A 23605-nucleotide genomic window follows, 5' to 3' on the forward strand; every position below is an offset into this window, starting at 1 on the left:
CAGTTGCCTTTGATTTCAGGTTATTTGCAGCACTGGGGGATTAAAATGCAGATTTAAAATAACACAGATCCGGAGTCTGACTGCTTCAAGAGAGACGAAGGGCTGCTTAAGGCAATGCCACAGACTAGACTTTGGGGAAGCATATTTCCCCCCCCCGGGGGTGTTGGTACAACCCCTCACTGATCATGAAGCTCTTCTCTTGTGGTGTGAAGTGCCACCATTTACTCTGTAAGAAGTGGCTCATCCATAGTTTCTGTTCTTTGTTCAGAGAGGCCCAGAGTCAAGGACTCCTCTGGTCTTAGTGGGCCCCCATGCTTCAGTTCCTTCCTGACCGGCTTGCACATTTGGCCTCCTCATCTAACAGTTGGCATGGCAGTGAGAAATGTTCAGCCTGACTCTAATATGGCATTCTCCTATGTGCAGATTTATTCATGATCGAACCTTTAAACATTCATTGTGCCCTCCCCATCTAATAGCCTGAAATGGTACATTCTAAGAGAAGCTGGTGAATTAATATGTATGACAAGATCCCCCGGTCCTCCTGGTATAGAGAACTATTCTGTGCTACACACCACCCGAGTGTGAGATTCCAGGGTTCTGGGTTCCTTGTTTCCTTTAGGAAAGGAGGCACAGCAGAGACTGTGGTGTCTTTATGATATATAGTTTATTTTCACATATATACAAACTGAGCTTAAAATGGAGGGACTCACAACGTTAACACTCCAAGAGGTTCTTGCTTCTCCCATGGCCACCGTCTTGGATGCCGGCAGAAATCAGCTTTGGCCCCCTGCCCCTCTGCTCAACTTGCTGCGTTTAACCGACTGCAACTATTTTTCCTCCAGCTGCAATCCTAAAAACAATTGCTCTCCTTCCAACTCTAAAACCCCACTTCAAAGGTTTTGGCTTTCTGACTAATTCTGAGTTGAGGGAAGGGGCACAGAGCCACTCCATTTGTCTCCCTAAAGTCTCATCTTCTGTGGGCCATTACCAGGCAAGCTACTGGCTTGTATTTTAACATGCCAAATCCAGTGTATGGCACTCAGTAAGTAGAAGGGGAGTCCAGGCACCCCACAAACTTATAACAGTATGTATGGCAAGATCTCCTGGTCTTCCTGGCATGTAGAGCTATTCTAGCAATAGGCAAGGCATTGGTGGGTACTCTTTCCTGAAAGAAGCCACATTCTGAGCCAACCTGTACAAACTTTGCAAATCAAACATATTTGCATATTTGTGCTTCTGTTGCCTTCTTTATACTGCTTCTTTGCTACTATGCAGAGAGAGAGGGAAGGGCACTGAAACCCCACCCTCAGCTTCTTTGATTTCAGAATCTTTTCTCACTCAGGGGTGCCCAATTGAATAAAATACAGAGGGACAGGTAAGCCTTAGCCCACATAATTGATCACAATATGAGGCACATACACACCATTTAAATGGCAAAACCCATGAATGAGTGGGGGGGCTCAGCTTCCTCAAATATTTTATGATGGGTGTGTTTGTGTGTGTGTGTGTGTGTGTGAAGGGACCTCGGCCCCTAGGAGTTGGCTCATAGGCCTCACATCCACAGGAACTAGAAACCTGCTTTGCAATGGTTAGAGTTACTGAGCAGCAGGAGAGCTGAGGTTTATGGAAAGCTGCATTATGTGCCTGGCTCTATATTCTGCAAGGTTTTTCTGCATTTGTGTGGAACAGGAAAACACACACGCACACAGTGTTACATGTATGTAACAACAGAGTCTTGACGGCAAAGGCTATAGGAGCTCTCCCTCCCATCTGCTCTGGGGAAGGAATTCTACACACACACACAATTTAACCACCGAGTTCCTTTCCAGCAGCTGTTGCAAATTATGCCAAACATCCAGTGCAACCTTGGTTCTGCTGGCTAGGATGAGTCCCTCGGTCAGTACTGATCTCTCAGAGGTTTTCTTTGCTGTCCTGGGGGTCCAGTATGTGGGACAGGGAAGGGATGCATCCTGCATCAGCAGCTTTTATGGGAAGGGATGTGGAATTGGAGATGTTGGGGAAGGCAGGAAGAGGAAAGAGAAACGGGGCTGGAGGGTGGGTGGAGGAATCCTCCCTGTGTCAGCGGAGAAAGATGAAAAAGCAGAGGCCAGAGGGTGCCACCCACCCACCGCTTCCCATGTCCTGGAGGAAAAGATTTCTCCAGACAATGGAGTCACTATGAGAGACTGTGGCACACACAGAGCATGCGGGGGGGGGGTGTCGGTCTGCTCTGGATCTGAAGGACAAAGGCACATTAAAGAGGTTTCTTCTTCCATTGGAAACAGCCAAGTTCAAAGATGGTGTGGGATGAAGATGGATCAACAAAGAGAGCTCTGCGAGGTGTGTGTGTGTGTGTGTGTGTGTGTGTGTGTGTGTATGTGTGTGTGTGATGCATGTAACTGGAGAAGACACACATGTATCAGATTCCTGGTCAGGATAAGGCAGAGGCTCTGAGCAGTGAGCAGGATTGGCCACTTATCCAAAAGGTTCTTATCCTTCTCTGTTACTCTTTTTCAGGCTTCGGCCCACACTCCTCTCAGCTCCACTTCGTTCACTATTTTGCCATGAGATGTGTGAACTCTGAGGTGTGCAGAAGTACACCCCCCCCAAGTCCTAGAAGGAGGACTCCCTCCCCATCTCAAAAAAGCCTATTGAGGAGTGAGTAACCTGTGCTGCTTGAAGCGACATAACGCTGAGCATCATTTGGAAGTGAAAAGCAGAAAACTGGAGGTGAGGGAGTGAATTGGCCTGCTTGAGTCCCCTTTCAGTTCTTCATACCCTGGAGGAGAGTGTGGCACCTGTTAGGGGATAAAGAGGAAACACTGCAACTTTTTGTTTCAGATATAGTCTTGTCAATGATTACCACCTGGTCTCAGCACTACATACAGACAGACTGGGAAGGGCAGGGGGCTTTTTCTTAGTAGCCAGCCCTCAAAGTCTGTCCCCATTTCCCAGGAGTCTAAGTTTCTTAGCCCCATTTCCCAGGAGTCCAGCTCTAGGGGGGAAAGTTAAAAACAAGGAGACTCTGGATTTACTTACTCACCTCCCACCCCAAATAATCTTGTGGACTATTTTTAGAAGACAAAAATGTAGCTTAGTCATGCAATCTTAGCACGGGGAAAAGCTTTTAGCGAGAAATTCTAGAGAATAGTCTTTTAAAACCACTGAAGCCAAATGCCAAAATATAAATTTATTGGGGAAGAAGGGAAGGCAACAATTGCACACCAGACTTTGCAAATGAGACAAGTAACATCAATCCAATTTAGCTAGTTACAGATTACCTTCCTGAACAGAATCTTGGGTTTCAGAACATTTGCAGAATTCATTTGCAGAAGAGGTGCTCTGACAGTAAGCATATTTGGACCCACAACCAGATGTTTGGACTTCTACCTGGTCAGCAACCTTAATTGCACAGGATTCCCAATGTTTGGTAACCCCCATGTGCACACAGCTGCACAAACCCAGGAGTTGCCTCTCCCATGTTCAACAAATGTGCAAGCGTTGGGTGACACTGGAGACAAAGCTAGCTGGCGCCATCCCCTGTTCAGTTGTTTGGGGTTGTCTGAAAAGGGCTGCTTTTGAGCTTAAATCTTTATCTCTTGTCTCTTAGGCCGTAACCATTTATTGAACTCTGTACAACTACTGAGAATACCTTGTTCTGAGTTGCTCTCTCCCGCTACTGCACAAACGTCTCAATTCTTCTTCTTTGGTGATCACTCATAGCCGAGTAAGATTGTCTTCCATAAACACGGTTTTAACAATGAGTCCATAAGTGACTGTGGAGGCCAATTCTGGATCCACACGTCCTTCCACAGTGGGGACATTGGTCTCCGGGTGGGAGCTGATCACGGTGTGGATTTGCCAAGCGTGCCTTCCTTGTAGCACGTTTCTCCCTTGCGTCCTGAGTTCGAGTGTCTTCAAAGCCCATGGCACCTTTGGTAAAGGCTGTTCTCCAACTGGAGTGCTCGCAGGCCAGTGTTTCCACTATATTTTTTAAGATTTGCCTTGAGACAGTCTTTAAACCTCTTTTGTTGACCTCCAGCATTACACTTTCCATTTTTAAGTTTGGAATAGAGTAGTTGCTTTGGAAGACGATCATCAGGCATCCGCACAACATGACCAGTCCAACGAAGTTGATGTTGAAGAATCATTGCTTCAACACTGGTGATCTTTGCTTCTTCCAGTACACTGATATTAGTTCGCCTGTCTTCCCAAGTGATGTGTAAAAATTTTTGGAGACACCGTTGATGGAATCTTTTGAGTAGTTGGAGATGGTGTTTATAAGTGGTCCCTGTTTCACAAGCATATAGTAAGGTTGGTAGTACAATAGCTTTGTAAACAAGCATTTTGGTTTCCCTACGTACGTCCCGGTCCTCAAACACTCTGCACTTCAATCAGGAGAAAGCCGCACTTGCAGAGCTCAGGCGATGCTGGATTTCAGCATCAGTGTTGGCCCTTGTAGAAAGAGAACTGCCTAGGTAGGAGAAGTGATCGACAATTTCCAACGTTACACTACTGAGTTGGATTTGTGGCACTGCAGAGGGGTTATTTTGTACTTGTTGGTGCAGCACTTTGGTTTTTTGGATGTTGAGTGATAGGCCAGGCTTTTCGTAAGCTTCTGCAAAGATATTTAGGATGGTTTGGAGGTCATCCTCTGAGCGTGCTCACACTATGTTGTCATCAGCATACTGAAGCTCTCAATAAGCAACCCTACAAACTTACTCTTAAGTCTTTACTCCATGTGTTTATGCTAACATGTTGGTAACATTTTTATTTTTGCTTTTTGGGTTAAAGAATAGTGCTTTTGCAATTGCTTCAGTAACCAGTTTCACTTTTGCCCCATTAAAAGTGCCCCATTAAATCTATTTATCTCCTCCACCCCCGCTCATTGCTACATTTCTGGAAAACATATTCAGCCACTGTGACTGTGCGAAACCCCAGTATGGATAGCATGCCTTATTAAAATATTTTTTCATGTTTCTCTGCTGCCAGTGAGAGAGACATAATAAAATGCTGCTTGTAACACCTGGGCACCCAGGTGTCAAAGCCAGGTGTTGGCCTAGCAGCCTAGAGTGTTCTTGGCTTCCTCCTGGACCCCAAGATCAAGATATAGGGTCCTGCTCTGTGTCCCATCTGAGAGATGCTTGGAGGGCAACAATGGGAGGTCTCTCCTGTGGTAGCCCCACCTCACCCCCTTACGGAATGCCCTCCCCAGGGAAGATTGTCTGGGGCCAAAGTGGCTATCTATTCCCCACCCAGTGAAGACCTTATTATTCCTGCAGGCATTGGGGCAGCATGAATAGACTGACTTTTGGTGGCTAGTCTGGTGTTGGTTCTTGCGTTGGATGTTGGTGGCTATTTTAGGGTATTAGGTAATTATTTTGGATTAACACTTTCAGTATATCAGCCCCTGCATTATTTTAATGAACCTTCTGTACAAAGTGCTTTACTAGACTGTAAAATACAAAAAAACAAACAAACCCCACAATATATAATAGAATCTACTGTACTTTTATGCTATTGTCTTGTAAATGGGTTTGGGACTCTGTTTAGGGACTCCGTACCCTCTCTTCATCATTTCCATAAAGTGAGATATATATATAAAGTAACATGCTCCAAGGAATCCCCTCAGCAGCCAGGGTCTTGGTCCCAGGAGGTATAAGCCTCTTAGCAGTAAATGCTCACGAAGGAGAGCATTGGGATAAGGTGCAGCCCGGACCATGCAAAGCAAGGTCAAGCACAGAGAATCAGTCCAGGTTCAAAGCATCATCCAGAGACAAAGTCAGGCAGTGGTACAAGGTCAATAGCAGAGGAGTTCACACAAGATACAACACAGAAGTGTATGAGACTCAGGAGTGACAGCAGCCAGACCTACATTGTTTCCAGAAATTGGAAGGGTCAAGGAGGAGACCTTATACACTCTGGTTTCCTAGACCAGAGTATACTACTACTGCTGGTAGTAAAGGCATTTCAGGGATTGCATAATCATGAGCCGAGCAACGACTCTGGTTCGTCGATGCATGCTATGCTGTTTCTCTTTGGCCTGGCCCTTATGGTGACACTGTTCTTGAGGATTGAGTGGTGGCTCCACCTCCTTCTCCAACAACAATTCCACAGGATCTTCAACACTGATTGCAGGAGACCCTGCCCGCTCCCCAAGGCCCTTGACCTGCAGAGTGTCTGGTTCGTTTTCTTAGAACTCAAGTGTCTAGCATCAGGTCTAGGCTAGACATGACACCAACTTCAATCTTTTTCTCGCATTTCCAGTATTTTCCTGCATATTTCTTCATTGAGGGGTCTTGGTTTGTCTGAATCCCAGTGTTGAGTGTGTCATGGTATATCTTGTGGGCTTCCCAATGAACTCATGTCACATAAATTCATATCCAAGGTCACCCCATTTCAGGCTTTCACTTTTCCTATTTTGCGCGTGCATAAATGTTTCGATGGTCACAGTAAAATGGAGAATGAGATACAAAAGTAAAATGTTTTCTGGAAGTAGGGCTGGCACTCCCCCGCTTTTCTACTGGCCATTCTCTTGAGCCATTAATAGGAGTCTGATATGCCAAAATTAAGCAATGAAGATTTTCCAGGCTGTCACCTTGATCTCCATTCCGGGAAAAGATCCACCCCCTACATTTCTGCCTGCCAGGCAGCAGGAGCAGTAAAGGTAGTGTCAACCCTAAGGGCACCTAAGCCTTTTAGCACATTGAAGGTCAGTTTAGAGATTGAGCTGGGCAATGCAATCCACTACTTTTCCCTGCAATCTGCATCTCCACCCAGTTTCAAGATAGCTATAAACTCTTAAGAAAGTTCAGTGCTGTTTCACATGCAAACAGAGCAGCCGCCTTATCAATTCCGGGCCCTTTGAATTCCAGGGCGACCAGTGAGATATCACTGTGCTTTGCATGCTGGGATGGGGGAATGCCTTGGGAAACCTCCCATTTGCAAAAGTGAGTTATTTACAGACAATAAAAAAGTAACACCAGCACTGTACATATATTTTATTTTTATTTATTCATTTGAACGTTGGTGTTATGCAGGGGGAGTGGAGCAAGAAGCATGATAAAAGCTTAGCTCTCGCTTTTGCACCACACACACACACACACACACACACACACACACACACTTGCTTATGAGAGATTAAGGGCCACTAAATTCAGTGAAGGAAGTGTGCATTAAACTGCAGGCTTACGATGCTGTCGCTTTTTTGGGAATCAATCCAACTGGGTTCAGTGGAGCTTACTCCCAGGAAAGTGTGCACAGGTTTGCTGCCTTAAGGCTCATCCTCACGTTTGTTTGTCCCATGTTCACTTCCCTTTGCCCTTTGATTTCTGGGAATGAGTTTGAGAGGCTTTCGTTTCGTCTCATTGCCTTCCGTGGGAAAACCCACTGCTTACCACTGAATAAGAACAAATACCAATCCAGAGAAAATGCAACTGTTGTTGTTAAGATTTTATATACCACTGTTCATCAAAAGATCTCAAGATGGTTAAAAAAATAAAAGCACAAATTAATACTCAAAACAGAAGCAACAAAACAGTAACAACAACCCCCCCCCCCCATTCAGTAGTAAACAGTGGGATTTTCTGGGGAAAGTGCCAGGAAGAAGGAAAAACCTCTCAGACCCATGCCTAGAAATCACGAGACAAACAGAAGTGTGTGACTTGAAGCTTGCGGAACAATTGTTCTGGTGCAGAACCTGCAGGTGTATCCTTGAATGAACATACACCACATGCTATGCTCAGTTTAAGGCAGCCTTCCCCAACCTGGTGCCCTCGAGATGTTTCAGAATGCAACTCTTGCCAGCACAGCTGTGCTCCCATCAGCCGCACAATCTGACAGATGTGCTGGCTGAGGTTGATGGCAGCCATAGCCTAAAACATCTGGAGGCCACCAGTTATGGGAAGGTTGATTTATACTGTGGAATCTACAGCAATTCATCTACTGTATTTCAAAATCTCTTGTTGAGAGGGATCGGCCTCAAATGTCTCTAAGGGGAAAAAAGCAGACTGATCTATTTCTGTGAGTTTGGTGGATGCTGGAGTTGCTCAGCATCACCTCAGCAGGAGTGGCAGTCACCTTTTTGGGGGGGCGGGGAGGGAGGCAAATTTCTTGTGATGCCTTTTTGAAGCACAAAGATGCAAGTCACCTCCTTTCAAATCTGTCTGAGCTGGTGATTCAGACTGCCGGTTGGGGTATTCAGTAGCTAGGATAATACAAAATCACTTACACAGTGATAAACTGGGACACGAGCAGGCCTGGATTTGAGTATCGCTCCTCGCTGAATGGAGCAGGCTGATTAGAGAGGGGAGGCTGTCTATGGACACATTCCCATCCCAGAGTAATTGCTGGAAGTAGGGAGAGGAAGTAATAGGATTTGTAACACTGATATGGGGTTTCTTAGTCACATGAGTCAATAAAGCAAAGAGCTCAGTTCTCCTTTGACAAAGGCATGAGGGGGACAAATTCTTATGGGCAATATAATCCAGCAGCAAGTTCTCTGTAAGCCTCATTGAAGTTACACAGAGCTGTGCAAGAGCACATAAACCCATCTCAACCATTTAGAGTTTAGGCATTAGACTAATGTGTTGAGCAAAAAGCCTTTGCAGTTCATCAACTCTCAAAATGGAGAATGCAGATTTTAGACATTGCAAGTACAACTGAACATATGCGCTGTGTTTAATTGATAGATAACATAAGGACCATAGAGAAGTAAGGACCATAAAGAAGGCTGATCGCCGAAGAATTGATGCTTTTGAATTATGGTGCTGGAGGAGACTCTTGAGAGTCCCATGGACTGCAAGAAGATCAAACCTATCCATTCTTAAGGAAATCAGCCCTGAGTGCTCACTGGAAGGACAGATCCTGAAGCTGAGGCTCCAATACTTTGGCCACCTCATGAGAAGAGAAGACTCCCTGGAAAAGACCCTGATGTTGGGAAAGATGGAGGGCACAAGGAGAAGGGGACGACAGAGGACGAGATGGTTGGATAGTGTCTTCGAAGCTACAAACATGAGTCTGACCAAACTGCGGGAGGCAGTGGAAGACAGAAGTGCCTGGCGTGCTTTGGTCCATGGGGTCACGAAGAGTCGGACACGACTAAACGACTAAACAACAACAACGTAAGGTATAAAGGTAAAAAGTAAACAACCTCTGGATGTTGAAGTCCAGTCAAAGGCAACTATGGGAGTGCAGCAGTCATCTCGCTTCAGGCCGAGGGAGCCGGTGTTTGTCCACAGACAGCCTTCCAGGTCATGTGGCCAGCATGACTAAACCGCTTCTGGCGCAACGGAACACTGTGACGGAAACCAGAGCACATAGAAACGCTCTTTACCTTCCCACCATAGCGGTACCTACTTATCTACTTGCACTGGCATGCTTTCAGACTGCTAGACTGGCAGAAGCATTGGCTACAGTGTTGGTGTCAGAAAAAAAATGGAATATTGAAATAAGAAATGACCAGAGGAGGAATGACCACTGGGAGGAGCACATAGAAAAGAAACACCATGGTGCACCTGTAGCAACACAACCGGACGCCTTTATCTGCCCCAGCGGCAACAAGACATGTCTGTCCCGTATTGGTCTCTACAGCCACAGCAGGTGCTGTAACTCTCCAATGGTTTGGCCTCAAACCGAAGGCACACTCCTCCATTGTCTACAGAGACAGACAGATGCCGTGGCGTAGCGTGGGTTGTCAGCACCCGGGGCAAGGCAAGTAATTTGCGCCCCCTAACCCGTGGATTTGCCCTAACCCCAGATGTTGCGCCCGGTGCGGCCGGCCCCCCCTGCACCCCCCACGCTACGCCACTGGACAGATGCCAAAAAGATGACCTTGAAGGGCTGCGGTTGGTACTGGTGCATTCACACGGAAACAACTTCTTTTGGTGTTCTCAGGGGCCACCCTATTCTTCAGGCAGCAACTGGGGGGCAGGGAGGCTGTAAACCCCTTAGCTTGAGAAATGACCGGTCTGACTTCCTGATGAGCATCACTAAGCAGCAATGACTTCATAACAACGAGAATGCAAGAGCTCAAGAACAGCATTACACAGAAATAAGTGCTGTCACATATGCACAATTCCCCAAAGAGATGGCATGACACTGAAGTGCTTCCTTCTGTTTCTTACAACTTTAAAATCCATTTCTAGCTTATTATGAGTGAAGCTGTGGGCAAACTAATCTGTCATACCTCAATTAAAAAATGGCAATTTGTACATTAGAACATATGCACACACCACAAAACCTGCTGCAAAAATCAGGCCTGCAAGAGCTGATATGATGTGAAGCACTTTTAGGATTCTCTTAACTTTGTCCCAACACAGAACTGAAATGCTCAGGACTCCTTGTGGAAACTGTTCATTGTTATTTTGGTGCAGAAGCAGACATGGAACCAGAGCTGATTCGCTGATGGTCAGAAGCAATTCCAACAGAGTCAAATGGAGTTTCCTCATGATTATAGAGGCTTGGGATTGGTGGAGCTATTGGTGAAGAAATAAGTCCAGCTAGTCCTGAGATTTACTGCTAGTCACCAGGCTCAGGGCTGCCATTTTGCTTTGTGCCCACTGAACTTGGAGCAAACAAGGTGGTTCACACAATATCAAATGCTGTTATTTATTAGTGGCCACAAGTCACAGCGTGGCTCACGAAAGCACAGAAGCACCACCACCAATTCCGCCGCCATGTTGAGGCAGTTGCTCCAGCCGGGAGGGAGCCAGGACGTGCCCAGGCAAGAGACAAATTGAGCAGTGCCTTTGACACACTCACCGTTGAGGTAAAAATTAACAGAAACCTTGGGGAGAGTTTTTTTCCAGCTCCTCAAGGCTCTCCCTCTAACAGGAGCTCATAAATTACAGCTGAAAGGTGTTGTTTGCTGTGACCAGAGAGAAGGAAAGCAGCGATGTCAAGTGCAGGTTAGCAGAGGTGTGACTGTCCAGGCTAGAGAAAATTCCAGCAAAGGCCTTGCCCTCAAGCTAAAGCACAAAGTGAGTGTTAATGAGTAATGAGGATAAGCTCTGTGTGTTTCACCTCTCTGGAAAGTTCCAGAATCACAAAGCAGACCTATCTGAAGCAGCAAACAGCCAGACAGTACTATATAGGAAGCTAGAGGAGGTCCCAGGCTGTGCTGGCTGAGGCTGATGGGAGTTGTAGTCCAAAAGTGCTGGTTGGTGAAGGCTGCCATAGCTTATTTACTGCCTGGACTGTGAGCAAGTCTCCGTCTCTCTCTCTCTGCTTCATCTGTAACATGTCAAAACAGTGGTCTACCTCACAGAGGTATTTTGTGAGGGGACCAAGAGAGGCATCTGTACGCTAAGGGTGCAAGCAAAAATGATCGAGAGGAGTGACACAATTTTCTCATGGAAGTGAACACTGAGATCCTCACCAGCACTTCCCTCCCACCCAAATTCCAGTGTGAGTTTCTACCTGAGAAAAACAGCATTGGCAAAGCATTTATCAGAGAAGCTGAAAATGAGCTGAACAGCACCTTCTGAGCTCCTGAAGAAAACTAGTTCCCTGTCTTGTTCCTGCTGTGCCATCTTAAGAGCAAAAAGCCTTGGAGCCTGAGGCTTAGAAATGGACAAAAACTGGCTCAAAGTGCAAATGTGAAATGAAACTTGGCTCTGTCCTCCTCATCCTCGTGTGGAAATTGAGAGTCAGTGCATAATAGCCTTTCCCAGTTTTGATCTTTGGAGTGGCTGGATTGGTGACTCGCAAGGGGTGGGGGTTGGAGAGAAGGAGGGAAAAAAGACTATAACTTTGGGCACTGGAAAGTGACACGGAGCCTCTTTCCACTCTGCTCTCAGTTTCCATGATGGGGTGGGGGAAAGTTTGTGAGCTTTGCCATTCTGCATACAAAGCTGCCTGCATGCTGGACACCCAAATCTTATCACCCAGGAAAATTCTCCCCAGTGTTTTGGAAGGGCCTGCAAGAGGCCATTGATCACTTTGGCAGAAGCCTCAAAAAATGCTGCCGCTTAGTTTAACAGTAGTCACTCTTTTTACTGTGAATCATACTTCAATTTAGGTATTTTGAATAGGGTCCTTGATCTATAAAACAAGCATTCCATAGGTTGGTGGGAGGAAGAGAAGAAGATAAAATTCCAGGGAAGGAGAGACTCCCAAGGACAGGGAGGCAACTAGGTGAGCTGTGTGTCCGCTCCTCACCAAAGGACACTCATTGTATTTGTGGGAGTGTTGAGACCCTCCCATCCTGCTCCCCCATCCCAAAGAAGTGAGCTCAAAGTACAGCTTATTTTTCTTATTTGTCTGTTTGCTGCCTAATTATGGTTCTGTATGTGTACTTCTGGGAAGGTGTTGTGGTCAGTTCTGAAGTGCAGGTGCTCCTTAAGACAACCCCCACAGCCATAACAAGTTTGGTAATGTACTGACAACCTGGTCTCATCCAGACTTCCTTTTCTGCTGGATTTTTAAGCACAGGTCCACACTTTAAAGCTCTGTGTCCAAGCACTCTTTTAGTTTGTTTCTTCCAGAGCCTTCCCCATGAAAACCCGCTTTTCAAGGCTGAATTGGAGCAAATGGCCATCTGTGAAAAACCCGAATTGCTGTTTGTTCTGATTCAGCAGTAAAGAGTGGGTTTTCATGGGGAAAGCACCATGGCTAAAGAGAGAGAGCGTGTAAGAGAGAGACATGGAGCTTTAAAGCACAGGCCTGTATCTAGAAAGTATGGAACAAAGGTTAAGTGAGGCTGCGCGCTCAGTGCAGACCTTTCAGCCCTGGTGTACTATGCTGATGTGGAGCTGTTTTGGCCCAAAGCTGGGCCCTGGTCCTTATGCACTTAGGTCTTAGGAAAGACCTGAAGAATCACTGCTAGCCAGAGAAGGCAATGCTGGCTAGGACCAGTGGTGGTATAAGGCAGCTTCAAATGTTCATATGTGACTGTAGTGAACAGGTGGTTGGTGATGGGCGAGATTTGGACCAGGGAAGCCAAGGCTGATGGTGCCCAAAGTGGGAGGTAAACAATTAAGGGAAATTTAAGCCTGTCTCAGTTATGCCCAACAGTGCCCCACACTGAGCACTGGAGACAAATGGCAGAAGCATGCCTTTCCTGAAGTCCATGAAACAGTCTTAAAAGGTTTGCATGCTCTATTCAGTTTGTTATCACAACACTCTGTACAGGTGAGGTTGGAGGAAGGACAGTTGCTGCAAATCTCTCTGCAGATGGACATGGGACGATGCTTGAAGTCCCTCTTCCAAAGTGCCTCCTTTAAAACACAATACTTTATGGCCATTCCTTGAACTTACCAAAGGGTTTGCAGTAATTTAGGCAGGCTGCTGTGTCAGTCCTCAGAAACATGGCTTTGTTTTCAAGAGGAGCCCAAACATCCTGCTCAATTAAGGAATGGACAAAGGAGCTTTATGTATGTACAGAAACAGCGATTTCTCTATAAAAGGCTTTTGCTTAAAAAGAGATCTAGACTGTGCCTCACATAGTGCTTATATGGTAAGTACATGTGTTCATTCCAGGGGTGCTTCTTATACATATGTCTTGGAGTTCAAAAGTGTGGGGAATGTTGTGCATGCATCCAAACATACATACATGGTGCACTCTTTTAACACGGAGCATTATTGGGGAACCTCATTTGTTGTCTGGTGGTGTGTGCATATATAAGCAGTAGCCTTAGGTTTCTTCTCCACTTCCTGCTACAGAGATTTATTGCAATAGTTCCAGAAACAGAAAAATAATGTAGGGTGAAAAAAACAAAAGAACTGCTGTGCACCAGTTATTATTGTTAGTAATTATTATTGCTACTTACCCTTTACCAATAGGTTCCAGGACAGGTTGCAGCAATATGAAATACAACATTAAAAGCAGCATCTTTAGGATGCATCAAAGAAGCAAACCACACGCTCAGAGAAGCTGAGTCATATACAAACAGCTCTCACTCCTAGCCCTTCTTGGCAGCCTTCCTCAGCCAGCTTGCAATTTGCTTGTTTGTTAGTAAATGTGTTGATACACTTGAGAAACTATGAATCTGTCTTGCAGAAATTCCAACTTATGCCACAGTCCACATGCTTAGATTTGCTTGCACTGGAAGAGGTTCCTACTTCTATATGTTGCGTTAAGACACCAAAACCAGAGGGCAGACTTCCCCCCTATAGAAGGACCAAGCTGGCTCATGCAACATGGCAAGCCAAACTATGACTTGGCAAGATTGCACGAACAGGCAGGTGCCCAGAGTCCTCCCTGCTACTTTTTGCTGCTTAGTGTGGTGAGTCATCTGAACTGGGACTGGTAGTTAAGGTTTGTACTTGGCTACAGCTCATGGTTAGTGAGGAGAGAGCTTAACCCACAAGTCCTGGTTTGGACAACATGCTAAGCCACACCTTGGCACAGCAGCAGAAAAAAAGGTTGGGGAAGAGCAAAGTGACTGCAAGTTCCTTTCAGGGAGTCTGCCTGTTTCACTATACCATAGCTTGGCCTACTGAACCAGGTCTTCATTGTTGCATTCTGAAACAAAGGAGAAGGTCCCCAAAGATATGAAAAAGCAGCCGACAAAAGCACATGAACCCCTAGAGCAATGAAAATGGCATAAAAGTTATTTATAAATAAACAAAACAAGATCACTTTTGTCTGTTGTTTTTCACTGTATTCTGCACAACTCTGCAATATTTTGACTCTACACAATTATGCTCGTTACTCTGTCCTTGCTGTTTTCCTTCAGGCAGGGCTGGCTCACCCATGAGGCAAGGTGAGGCCACAGCCTCAGGTGGCAGGGTACATGGGGGCAACAGACTCCCATGCAGATGTTTAACCCCCCCCCCCCCATATTCCTGATGCAGAGCTTTGCTCATCCCTTCTTCCTTGGCTGGGAGGGAGGTGCTTTTTTGTGGTTTGCCTCAGGTGCCAAAATGCCTTGGGCTGGCCCTGCCTTCAGGAACAGCCATCGCTCAGTGGCAGAGCACAAGCTCTGCATGTAGAAGCTCCCAGATTCATTCCCTTGTATCTCCAAATAGGGCTGGGAAGGAGCCATGCCTGAGACTCCGGAACGAAAGCCACTGCCAGCCAGTGTCAATAAAATGACAATACTGACCTAGGCAGACCAATGGCCTGGCTTGGAATCAGGCAAGTGTAACACACAGGGTGGTTAGCATGATAAGAGCAGCTGCAAGTCTGACCTGGAAAGGTAGATTTAAAATAGGATAGGAGTGGTGAGCCCCATAGATGGGTTCACAAAAAAGACAGATAACCCAGTTGGCTTAATGGAGCTGTTCTATTTTATTTTTTTATCCTGAATGATTAGACAAAGAACAGGAGCGGGAAGCGGAGGGCATGTCTACTGTAGACAACTAAAGGAATGGTCCAAAGTTCATGGTTTTCTTCAAAGAACCTAGAGAGTTGTTGCTTGCTGAGGGTGGTAGGAATTCTTTGTTAAAGATAACAGAATCATCAAGGTTTTTTTTGGGTATGGTAGACCATCTAGCCCACCTCCCTGCTTGAGTCAGGATCACAAGCCTAAGGACACCTTGGTTGGAGCCATAACAGTGTAACTCATGGCCCCTTTAGCTTTTGCAACTGAAGGTATGTGCAGCTGCCTGTGATTAAGACGACCAGCTCTGCTCCACAGTGGCCAGTCTTTCTACCAGTCTTGCCCATAGGATGGAGACAGAGTACTCCCCACAGCACACAGGCATCCCATGCATCTTGACCAGATGAGAAACAGGCACCAGCAGTGCAGGACTGGAAAGACTATGCCCAGCCAGGCTGGTGCCCCTTCACACTCTCATGCCACAGGTTGACCCCTCATGGGCTAGGATGCCATTTCTGCATGCCTGGCCCTGGCAGGCACACATTATTCTCTTCTGGTGAACAGACATTGGCTCTAGTAGATGCAGTCTTCTGCCCGTCACTGGCTATCTGGGCTTTCCTTTCATACCCAGAAGGAATTGGCATGGTAGTTGGAAGCATGAGGAGGACAAGTGGTTTACACTGGCACAAAGTGGGCCCATTTATGCGTCCCTAGACAAGATGTTTCAGGATCCAACCATTTTAACGGAGGAATTAGAACACATGGGAGTCAAATGGCACAGCAACAGAGCAGGCAGAGTTTGGATCATTTCCTCTTGGGGTGCCTTAGGGTCCCAGGGTCATTGGTGATCACAAAAAATATTACTTTGTGAAATCCCCCCTTTATTTTGTGATGGCGCTACAGACATCTAGCATGGAATTTGCAGCAAATTGGCCGCATCAGAGGTGTGTGTGTGCAGGATTAGAGAGAGTTTCCATGGAGGGTGCCCAGTATGCTAATTACAGTACAGGCCAAAAAAGTAGAACTTTTAGTCTAAGACGACAGAGATCTTTAGGGACATTTTAGAACTGCGGTGAAAACTCAGGGCTTACCTCTGCACATGCTCAACTGCACTTTCGTCTTGAATCCTACAGAATCTAAGAGCCGGACTCTGGTATGGAAAATAGACTCCGGGGCTGAATGGCGTGGAAACTCCTCATAGGCAGAGGCTAAGACTCTGGTATGGAAAATAGGTCCCGGGACTGAATGGAAGCGTGGGATCTCCTTTCAGGCAGAAGCCCGGCCAGCCCCCCCCCCGCATACCCCACGCCCTTTTCCAGGTCCAAACCTCTCGGGTCTCCCTCTCTTACTCACCTAGACAAGGGAGGGCCCCCATCCTCGCCAAGGCGCGTGTGTCCCCGAGCTGGAGACGGGAGCGGCGGCGGCGAGCTGCAACGAGCGCGGCGCGGAGGCGGAGTGTCGGAGGAGGGGGGGAGCCTCTCCACACCCCGGCGCGCTCGGCAGGCCCCGCCCGGCCACCCCACACGCCCTCCCGTCCGGGAGAAACTTTCCCCGGCGGCGGCTGCCTTTGCTCCTTGCCGAGCGGGGGACGCGCGCACGAGGGGCGGGCATCGGGGCGCGGCGGAGCCGGGAGAGGCTCCCCGGGGCCCGAGAGCGGGAGAAGCGGCGCGTCGGGGAAACTTTGGGGCGGGAGCGCGGGGCGCAGACGCTGGGCCCCCCTCCGGAGGCGAGAAAGAGGCAGGGCGTCCTGTGTAGCGAAGCGGGGGCCTCCCATGGCCAGCCCGGCGGCGGCACCGGCTCCCCGCCGCCAGTGACCCCCGGAAAGCAAGCGCCCCCCGCGTCCTCTCCACGTTTGGCCGCCCGCCAGGGAGATGTCCGGGAAGAGCGCACCTGCGGCGGCGCTCGCCGAGGACACCTGGATCCCCGCGGAGAAGGGAGGCGGTTCCCCCGCCGCCTCACCCCCCAAGAAGAAGAAGCCCAAGTCCGGCTCGTCTAGCCTGCGCAGGGCCTTCAGCTGGCTGCGGGGCAGGCGGAAGAAGAAGCCGAAGGGCCCTCCTGGCGCGCCCCCTGCGGAGGGCAAGAAGCACGACGAGCGCCACAAGGGCAAAGGTAAGGCGCGGCGGCAGCGCCGGTCGCTAGCCGGATCCCAGCTGCGGGGCGGGAGGGGTCTGAAGAGCGCTCTGCACATGCTTAACGGGTCTTCCCGTGGTCTTGCTTCACACTTGCCAGGGTGGAGCTGGAGTGAGTGCCAGCCCGAGCCAAGCCCTGGCCTGGGGCTGGTCGTGCTTCCACGGTGGCGGCGGGAAGGCGCTCTGCACATGGTTAGCTAGACTCTGTTTTATGAATATTTCCGCATGCTCAAGGGATACGCCGTGGGACGGAAATCGCGTGCTAACTTGGACTCGGCCCCTGTGATTTCCTGGCCTAGACGAAGCTCTGAATTTTTGCCAAAGGTTGTACTTAGAGAATAGAGCTGGGTTCAACTGCTTTAGCTCTGCACGTGAACAGTGTTACAGTGAATATGTCGCCCATTCCAAGTCCGCTCCTTGTAACTGAAAGTCGATTCCAAGGTGAAGCCCAAGTTGCCTAAAGTTGCTTTCCCTTCCTGAGACATTTGTCCTGCTTTATCAATCCTTCACATGATCGATGACTCCGCCCCACCTTACTGAAACCAGGCCCCATTTATAGCCCATGGCTGAGTGGGCTGCCAACAAATCCCCAGGCAAGCCTTTATAATGCCATTCCGACCAGCCTTCCGCCATTCCTTGACTTACTTCCTCATGCCAACTTAACCCATTCCCTCCTTGCCTTGCTTGAAACAGGTGTGGGAGGCGCTTCGAGGGCTGGGGCACAGGCTCAGGGCACAAAGTTGCATAAATGTGCAGAGTGCCCCTGGGCAAGTTAAGATGGCCAGTGGCTGGGCTCTCACCTGCGTGGCACTCAGCACCATGACTGAGAGGAAATGTGTGTGTTTTTAAGTTCAGAAGAAGGAGGAAAGGGGCATGGAATCTGCAGCATGGCACAAAACAATCTGAGACGTGGCCCCCTGTGCTACCTCCCAGGGGGATTTTCCTGTCCCCATCTCCATCTTTTTATTTTAAAGAGTGCCTGTTTGGAGCTGTGGGTCATCATTTTGACTTTCCTCTTCAGCAGCAAACGTGTCTTTTTGTCAGCACGGAGTGCAGCAGGTCCTAGTTTTGGGTAACCTGTGTGTGTATTTGCAGGGAGAGAGCTGCATTTGGTTCTTCTGGGGCTTGGGCAATTGCAGCCAGCTCGTTCTTTCTAGCAGTGAGAGGTGTGGGCCTCTCCTTCCTACCCGCCCCCACCTACCCCCCCATTGCAAATTCCATTTCTACCCAAGGCTGTTGCTGGTTCAGTGGGCATGTTCCTTCTCCCTCTGACTCATGAGGTCAGAGATCCTGAGAGAAATCTGGAGCAGCTCCAGATGCTTCCCCAGTCCGCACCACTGTTTTGCACAAGCTGAACTGTGGCTCTGGCCCCACCCTGAGCCTGTCTCCACTATGGTTTTTTTTTGTTTTTTTAGAATAATAGAATTGTAGAGTTGGAAGGGTCATCTAGTCCAACTCCCTGCAATGCAGGAATCTCAACATAGTTTCCTCCCCTGTGCATGTTTGTTGATGTTTTCTAAGGTTTCCACTATCGGCAAAGCTCTTTCCTCTCTCCATACATCCAAACGGTTTCTCCCCTGTGCACACTGTGATGTACACCCAAGTTGGTGGGAAACAAAGGAAGGAGGCTGCTGTACTGTTGTTGGAAGCAGCTCCTCCCCAATTTACTTTGATGTGGAGTGAAGAGGTGCAGAAAAACTCCACACGAGGTGTTGCCATGCTTGGTCTTTGTGAACATGCCTGTGCTGAGTTGGAGTGAACCAGATCCCTGGGTAGCCAATCTGTGTCACAGAGGCCACAAGTGGCATAAATAGTAATAATAACAACACTGATAAACCTAAAGCAATGTCCCAATGGAGCATTGAAGCAAGTGAAAGGAGACTCCACTGTTCTGAGGATGGGGAGGGGGGGGCATCCTCTGGGCTGCTGCCATCACCACCCTTTAGAATCAGAAGAAAACCTTTTGGGAAATGGGTGTGTACTTGTGGTGCTGACCCAGGGAGGCATGCCTAATTGTGACCTTGCCAAGCTCTGCATGCTGATTGCCCTGTGTCCATGACGTCATAAGCAGCTGGACGTTGTTTTTGTCCTGGCACTCTGGCAGATGTGGCATTTGGCATTCTAAAGAGCTCAGGAAGCCTCTTGGCCAAAGAGCGATGGGCAGCTACTTTTTAGACCCATTGACCCAGAAGCTTCTCTTGGTACCGGCTTGGTTCAGAGGAACTCTGGCCTTGTCTTGGTGGTCCTTTGTTTTACTCAGCCCCAACCACACTGCTTTTCTTGTAGTGGCAGTCTGCTCATGTTAAGAGATCTGCGATGTGCTCTCAGTGTGAACTTTCGCTACTATCTGCCCATTCCATTTCCAGCGCTGTCCATCTCCTGCTCCAGATGCCAGTCTTTTCACAGAATCATAGAATTGTAGAGTTGGAACTTGGAAGAGTCCCCCAAGGAGCATCTAGTCCAACCCCCTAAAATGCAGGAGTCCAACCTGCCTTGGCCCTTGAGCTGCTTGCTCCTTTGTCCCCTTGTCCAGGTGCGCTTGTGCTTTTCAACCCTGGCAGGGCAGACAAAAAGCCCAAGGGACAAGGTGATCACGAATCAGCACTATAGCACCTTTCCAAAGCAAACAGGCACCATCTTGGTGTGGAACATGAGTGAGACATGGAAGTCCTCTCCTGGTCCCCCTCCACTTGGCACCAGGGTACCATGTTCAACTCTGTATGCAGAACTGAGCTGAATACTGGTTGTTGAACTCTCAAGAATGGCATGAGAGAAGCTGGAAAGAATCCAAAGAAGAGCATCTACCATGACCAGAGGTCTGGAGAATATGGGGAAAGGCTGCAGTGCAGAAGTGATGGCTTGCTAGGTCAGGCCAAAAGTCCAGCTAGTGCAGCTTTATGTTCCCAGTAGTGGGCAGCCAGATGCCCCCTTCCTCCCTGCCCCAGGAAGCTTACAAGTGATGGGCACCCTTTGCTGTTTTGGCTCAGCTCCTAGGACCCCAGTTGCTGCTTCAGTTTGAAGAATATAGGTCCCTTGAGAGGAGAATCTGATCGCTGTTTTCAAAATACACAGTGAGTTACCTTGAGAGGACCAGGATCAGTTTCTTCCCTTGTCTTTGCAAGAATTTGGGAATCTGACATTTGTGTGTGGGATCCATGAGGCTTTACTGAGGAAAAGTCTGAAATGAGATACTTTTGTGAACATCCCCTAGAAAAGGCAGATAGTCACTTTAAGTGCCTTAAATTTATCTTTTTATGGCTCCTGTCTCTCTTGTGCTTGAGGCAACTCACTACAATATATAAAAACAGCACACATCAGATCCTCGTAAATCAAAGAGTAAAAACGTTCCAGGACAGTAACATAGGTGAGCAGCAGTTTCCTCTGACAGGTCTCCATCAGCTCCCAAGAGCTCTCTTGAGGAGACCCTCTTGAAAGCCAGATCTTCTCGTTGGCAGTGAGCATGGTGGGAATAAATGGCCTCATTTGAATATAGCAATACTGCAAGTATTTATTTTTCTTAAGATGCATATCCTGCCTTTCTCCCACCGCAGAGCTTACATTGATATGCACATGGGGTTCCCAGGCAGTCTCCCATCCAGGCACTGACCAGACCTAGACCTGATAGACTTCAGCAAGGTGGTGCTGCCTTCAGAACATACCTTGGCTTTTGGTGTCTTGGGGTTCAGCTGCGTTGTAGTGTAGTGTAGTGTAGTGTAGTGGTTAGAGTGTCAGACTAGGACCCCTCAGAGGTTTTGTTATGATCAGTCAGTATATAAATTTTGTTAAATAAAAAATAAATAAGATAATTTTATAGGAGTTGAAGTCCAGCAACATCTGGGGTCCCAAGAAAGCTGCTTTGGGGAGACAGAAACCACAGTCTTACTCTGTTGGGAAGTAACACCACACCAGGACTTCCTGCCTGTTGCTCTTGCTTGTGATTGGAAGGAGGGATTGGGCAGTGGACACCATCCGCCTGCTTGATCCCAATAAGCCATACACCAGGGCTTACCATGATGTGCAGACTTGCCCCGATGTGCGTTTGACCTTCTCAAGACAGGCGTACTTTTCTCTGGATCAGCTTAGAAACCTCAAAGTGAGTTGGCTGCAGTTTCGCTTCCTCTGGCAGTTCACCACCCATCCGCACAATTCCTGCCTCTGCCTCTTCTTCTGAGTTCTGCTTCTCTACCCTCTTACAGGCACAATTTCCAAATATAGATTCTCAGCACTTTTGCTAGAGTTTCCCCCCCCAAAAAAGGCCAGAGAAGTCACAGCCCTTAAGATTCAGGGCTATTGCATGATAGCAAATGCAGATGTACAGACCTCTCATTTCTTTACAGCTGGTGCCCTCTTCAATATTTGTACATGGGCACTGGAGGGCTTAGAGTTACAGGGAAGCATGCTGAAGGGGCTCATTGTCCAGTCAGTGCAGAAAACATTGTCCCCCCCCAGTCCTACCCTTAAGAGGGACCCATGAATTTCACTCTGATCCTGAGTCTAATCCAGCCTTTCCCAACCTGGTGCCCTCCAGATGTTTCATTTTTATCAGCCACAGCCTATGTGAGCTGTAATCCAAAACATCAGGAGGGGATCAGATTGGTCTAATACTAGGGAAAACAGCTTATGTCTCTGCTTGTGGGTCTGTAAGTTGGTGGTTCGAGTCCACCCAGGGGTAGCTGTGGGCAGGATTCCTGCATTGCAAGGGGTTGGACTAGATCCTCAGGATCCCTTCCGATTCTGCAATTCTATGAGTCTATGATTCTATGGCCCTCAGGGTTCATAGAACCCTTCCAGCTGTGATTCTATGACTTAAGGCATCCAGCCCCCTGCCTGCCTGCCTGCCTCCCCCCTGCAATGTAAGGACTAGGCTTACTATAACCCTTATATTGCAATTTATAATTTGATGTGCACTCTGCTTCACATAGGTATCTCTAGCAGGCAGTCACTTGTTGGAGCACCTGCCTAATGCTTAGAAGTGAAGCCAGAACATCCTGCAGATTCAGGGATTATTTATTGCTCAGTTTCTTCATAAAAGCAGAAGCATCTGGTTGGCCACTGTGGAAAAAGGATGCTGGGCTGGATAGGGCTATGGCAGGCATAGGCAAACTCGGCCCTCCAGATGTTTTGAGACTACAATTCCCATCATCCCTGAACTGTTAGCTAGGGATGATGGGAGTTGTAGTCCCAAAACATCTGGAGGGCCGAGTTTGCCTATGCCTGGGCTACGGCCTCATCCAACAACCAGACTCTTCTTGCATCTTTGAAGATGTAAGCACACCTCTTTGGTGGAACGGAGGAATGCTGCTCCAGTGGTCAGACTGTTGGTTTGGATAGAGTAAGTGACTGGAGCATAGCTTTGCAATGGGGAGCAGGGATGTGTGTTGCACAGGCCACAAATTCAGAATCATGGCTGTTCTAGGTGGGGGCAAATAACCACACTAGTTTCTCAAAATATGTACATTTCTATACATGTACCTCTGGGAGACCATTCCAAAGCCCTGAGGCCACTGGAAAAAGGGCTTCCTGAGACCGACCTGACCTCCTGAAGTGATGGAACTCAAGGCTGGGATCCTGTTATTTACCGGCTCAGTGGCACATGTGAAAGGAGGGGATCCTACAGACACCAGGCTTAGAGGGGTTTTTAAGGTCAATATGACCACAAATGGTCTCTAGAACTGTTGGACCTCAAGGCAAGGAAATGCAAAAAAAAAAAAAGAAGCCATAGTTATTTTTAGTAGTGCCCTGAAACAAATGTTGGTTTTAGTTGATTTTAGTATTGTATTTTTTATTTTATTTTGGCTTATATTTCTTCACAAGCCACTTTGTGTGTGTGGGGGGGAGGGGTGGATTCCTGAAAAGTGGTCTACAAATCTGTTAGATGAAAAATAAAGAGGGACAACTGCTTGAAAACAAGGTTCAAATTGGGTGCCTCCTGAACAACCAAAAGTGCTTGAAACATGTGGGCAGAAGGATCTGCCGGTGGAAATATTTAGGATTACGTAGGCGAGAGGGAAACAGCCATCGGGGTTCTTTCCTTGCCCTCTTTCAGCCACGCAAGATGGCTTGTTACGATTCCCATGAGCTGCTGCTGCTGGATGAAATCACCAAAGTCTGTCATCACAACATACTCTCTGGTTTCAAGAAGCATAACGCGGAAGAGCCACACCCTGTTCAACCCTTTCAGCTCCGGCTGCTGAAGCCGCTCACCTCCTACCA

General features: G+C 47.9%; 1 protein-coding gene and 2 long non-coding RNA genes across 3 annotated transcripts in view; 1 reads left to right on the forward strand and 2 right to left on the reverse strand.

Annotated features, from left to right (window-relative positions):
• Positions 1–23605, reverse strand: part of LOC310767883 — a 936392-nt gene that overhangs the window by 633197 nt on the left and 279590 nt on the right. The gene's annotated exons all lie outside the window — the stretch shown is intronic.
• Positions 646–16708, reverse strand: LOC310767904. The gene is made up of 2 exons (XR_014551115.1): positions 16617–16708; positions 646–2798 (listed from the first exon to the last, which is right to left on the reverse strand). It is a non-coding gene; the product is annotated as an uncharacterized lncRNA (long non-coding RNA).
• NHSL3 (NHS like 3) overlaps positions 17117–23605 on the forward strand; it is a 55287-nt gene continuing 48798 nt past the window's right edge. Inside the window, exon 1 of the mRNA XM_083625138.1 lies at positions 17117–17372. Within this exon, the coding sequence (XP_083481264.1) occupies positions 17135–17372 (238 nt within the window). The 5' untranslated portion in view covers positions 17117–17134. The remainder of the gene's footprint in view (positions 17373–23605) is intronic.

Source organism: Podarcis filfolensis, assembly GCF_964270895.1.
Source record: "Podarcis filfolensis genome assembly, chromosome: 8".
NCBI classification, from domain to species: Eukaryota; Metazoa; Chordata; class Lepidosauria; order Squamata; family Lacertidae; genus Podarcis; species Podarcis filfolensis.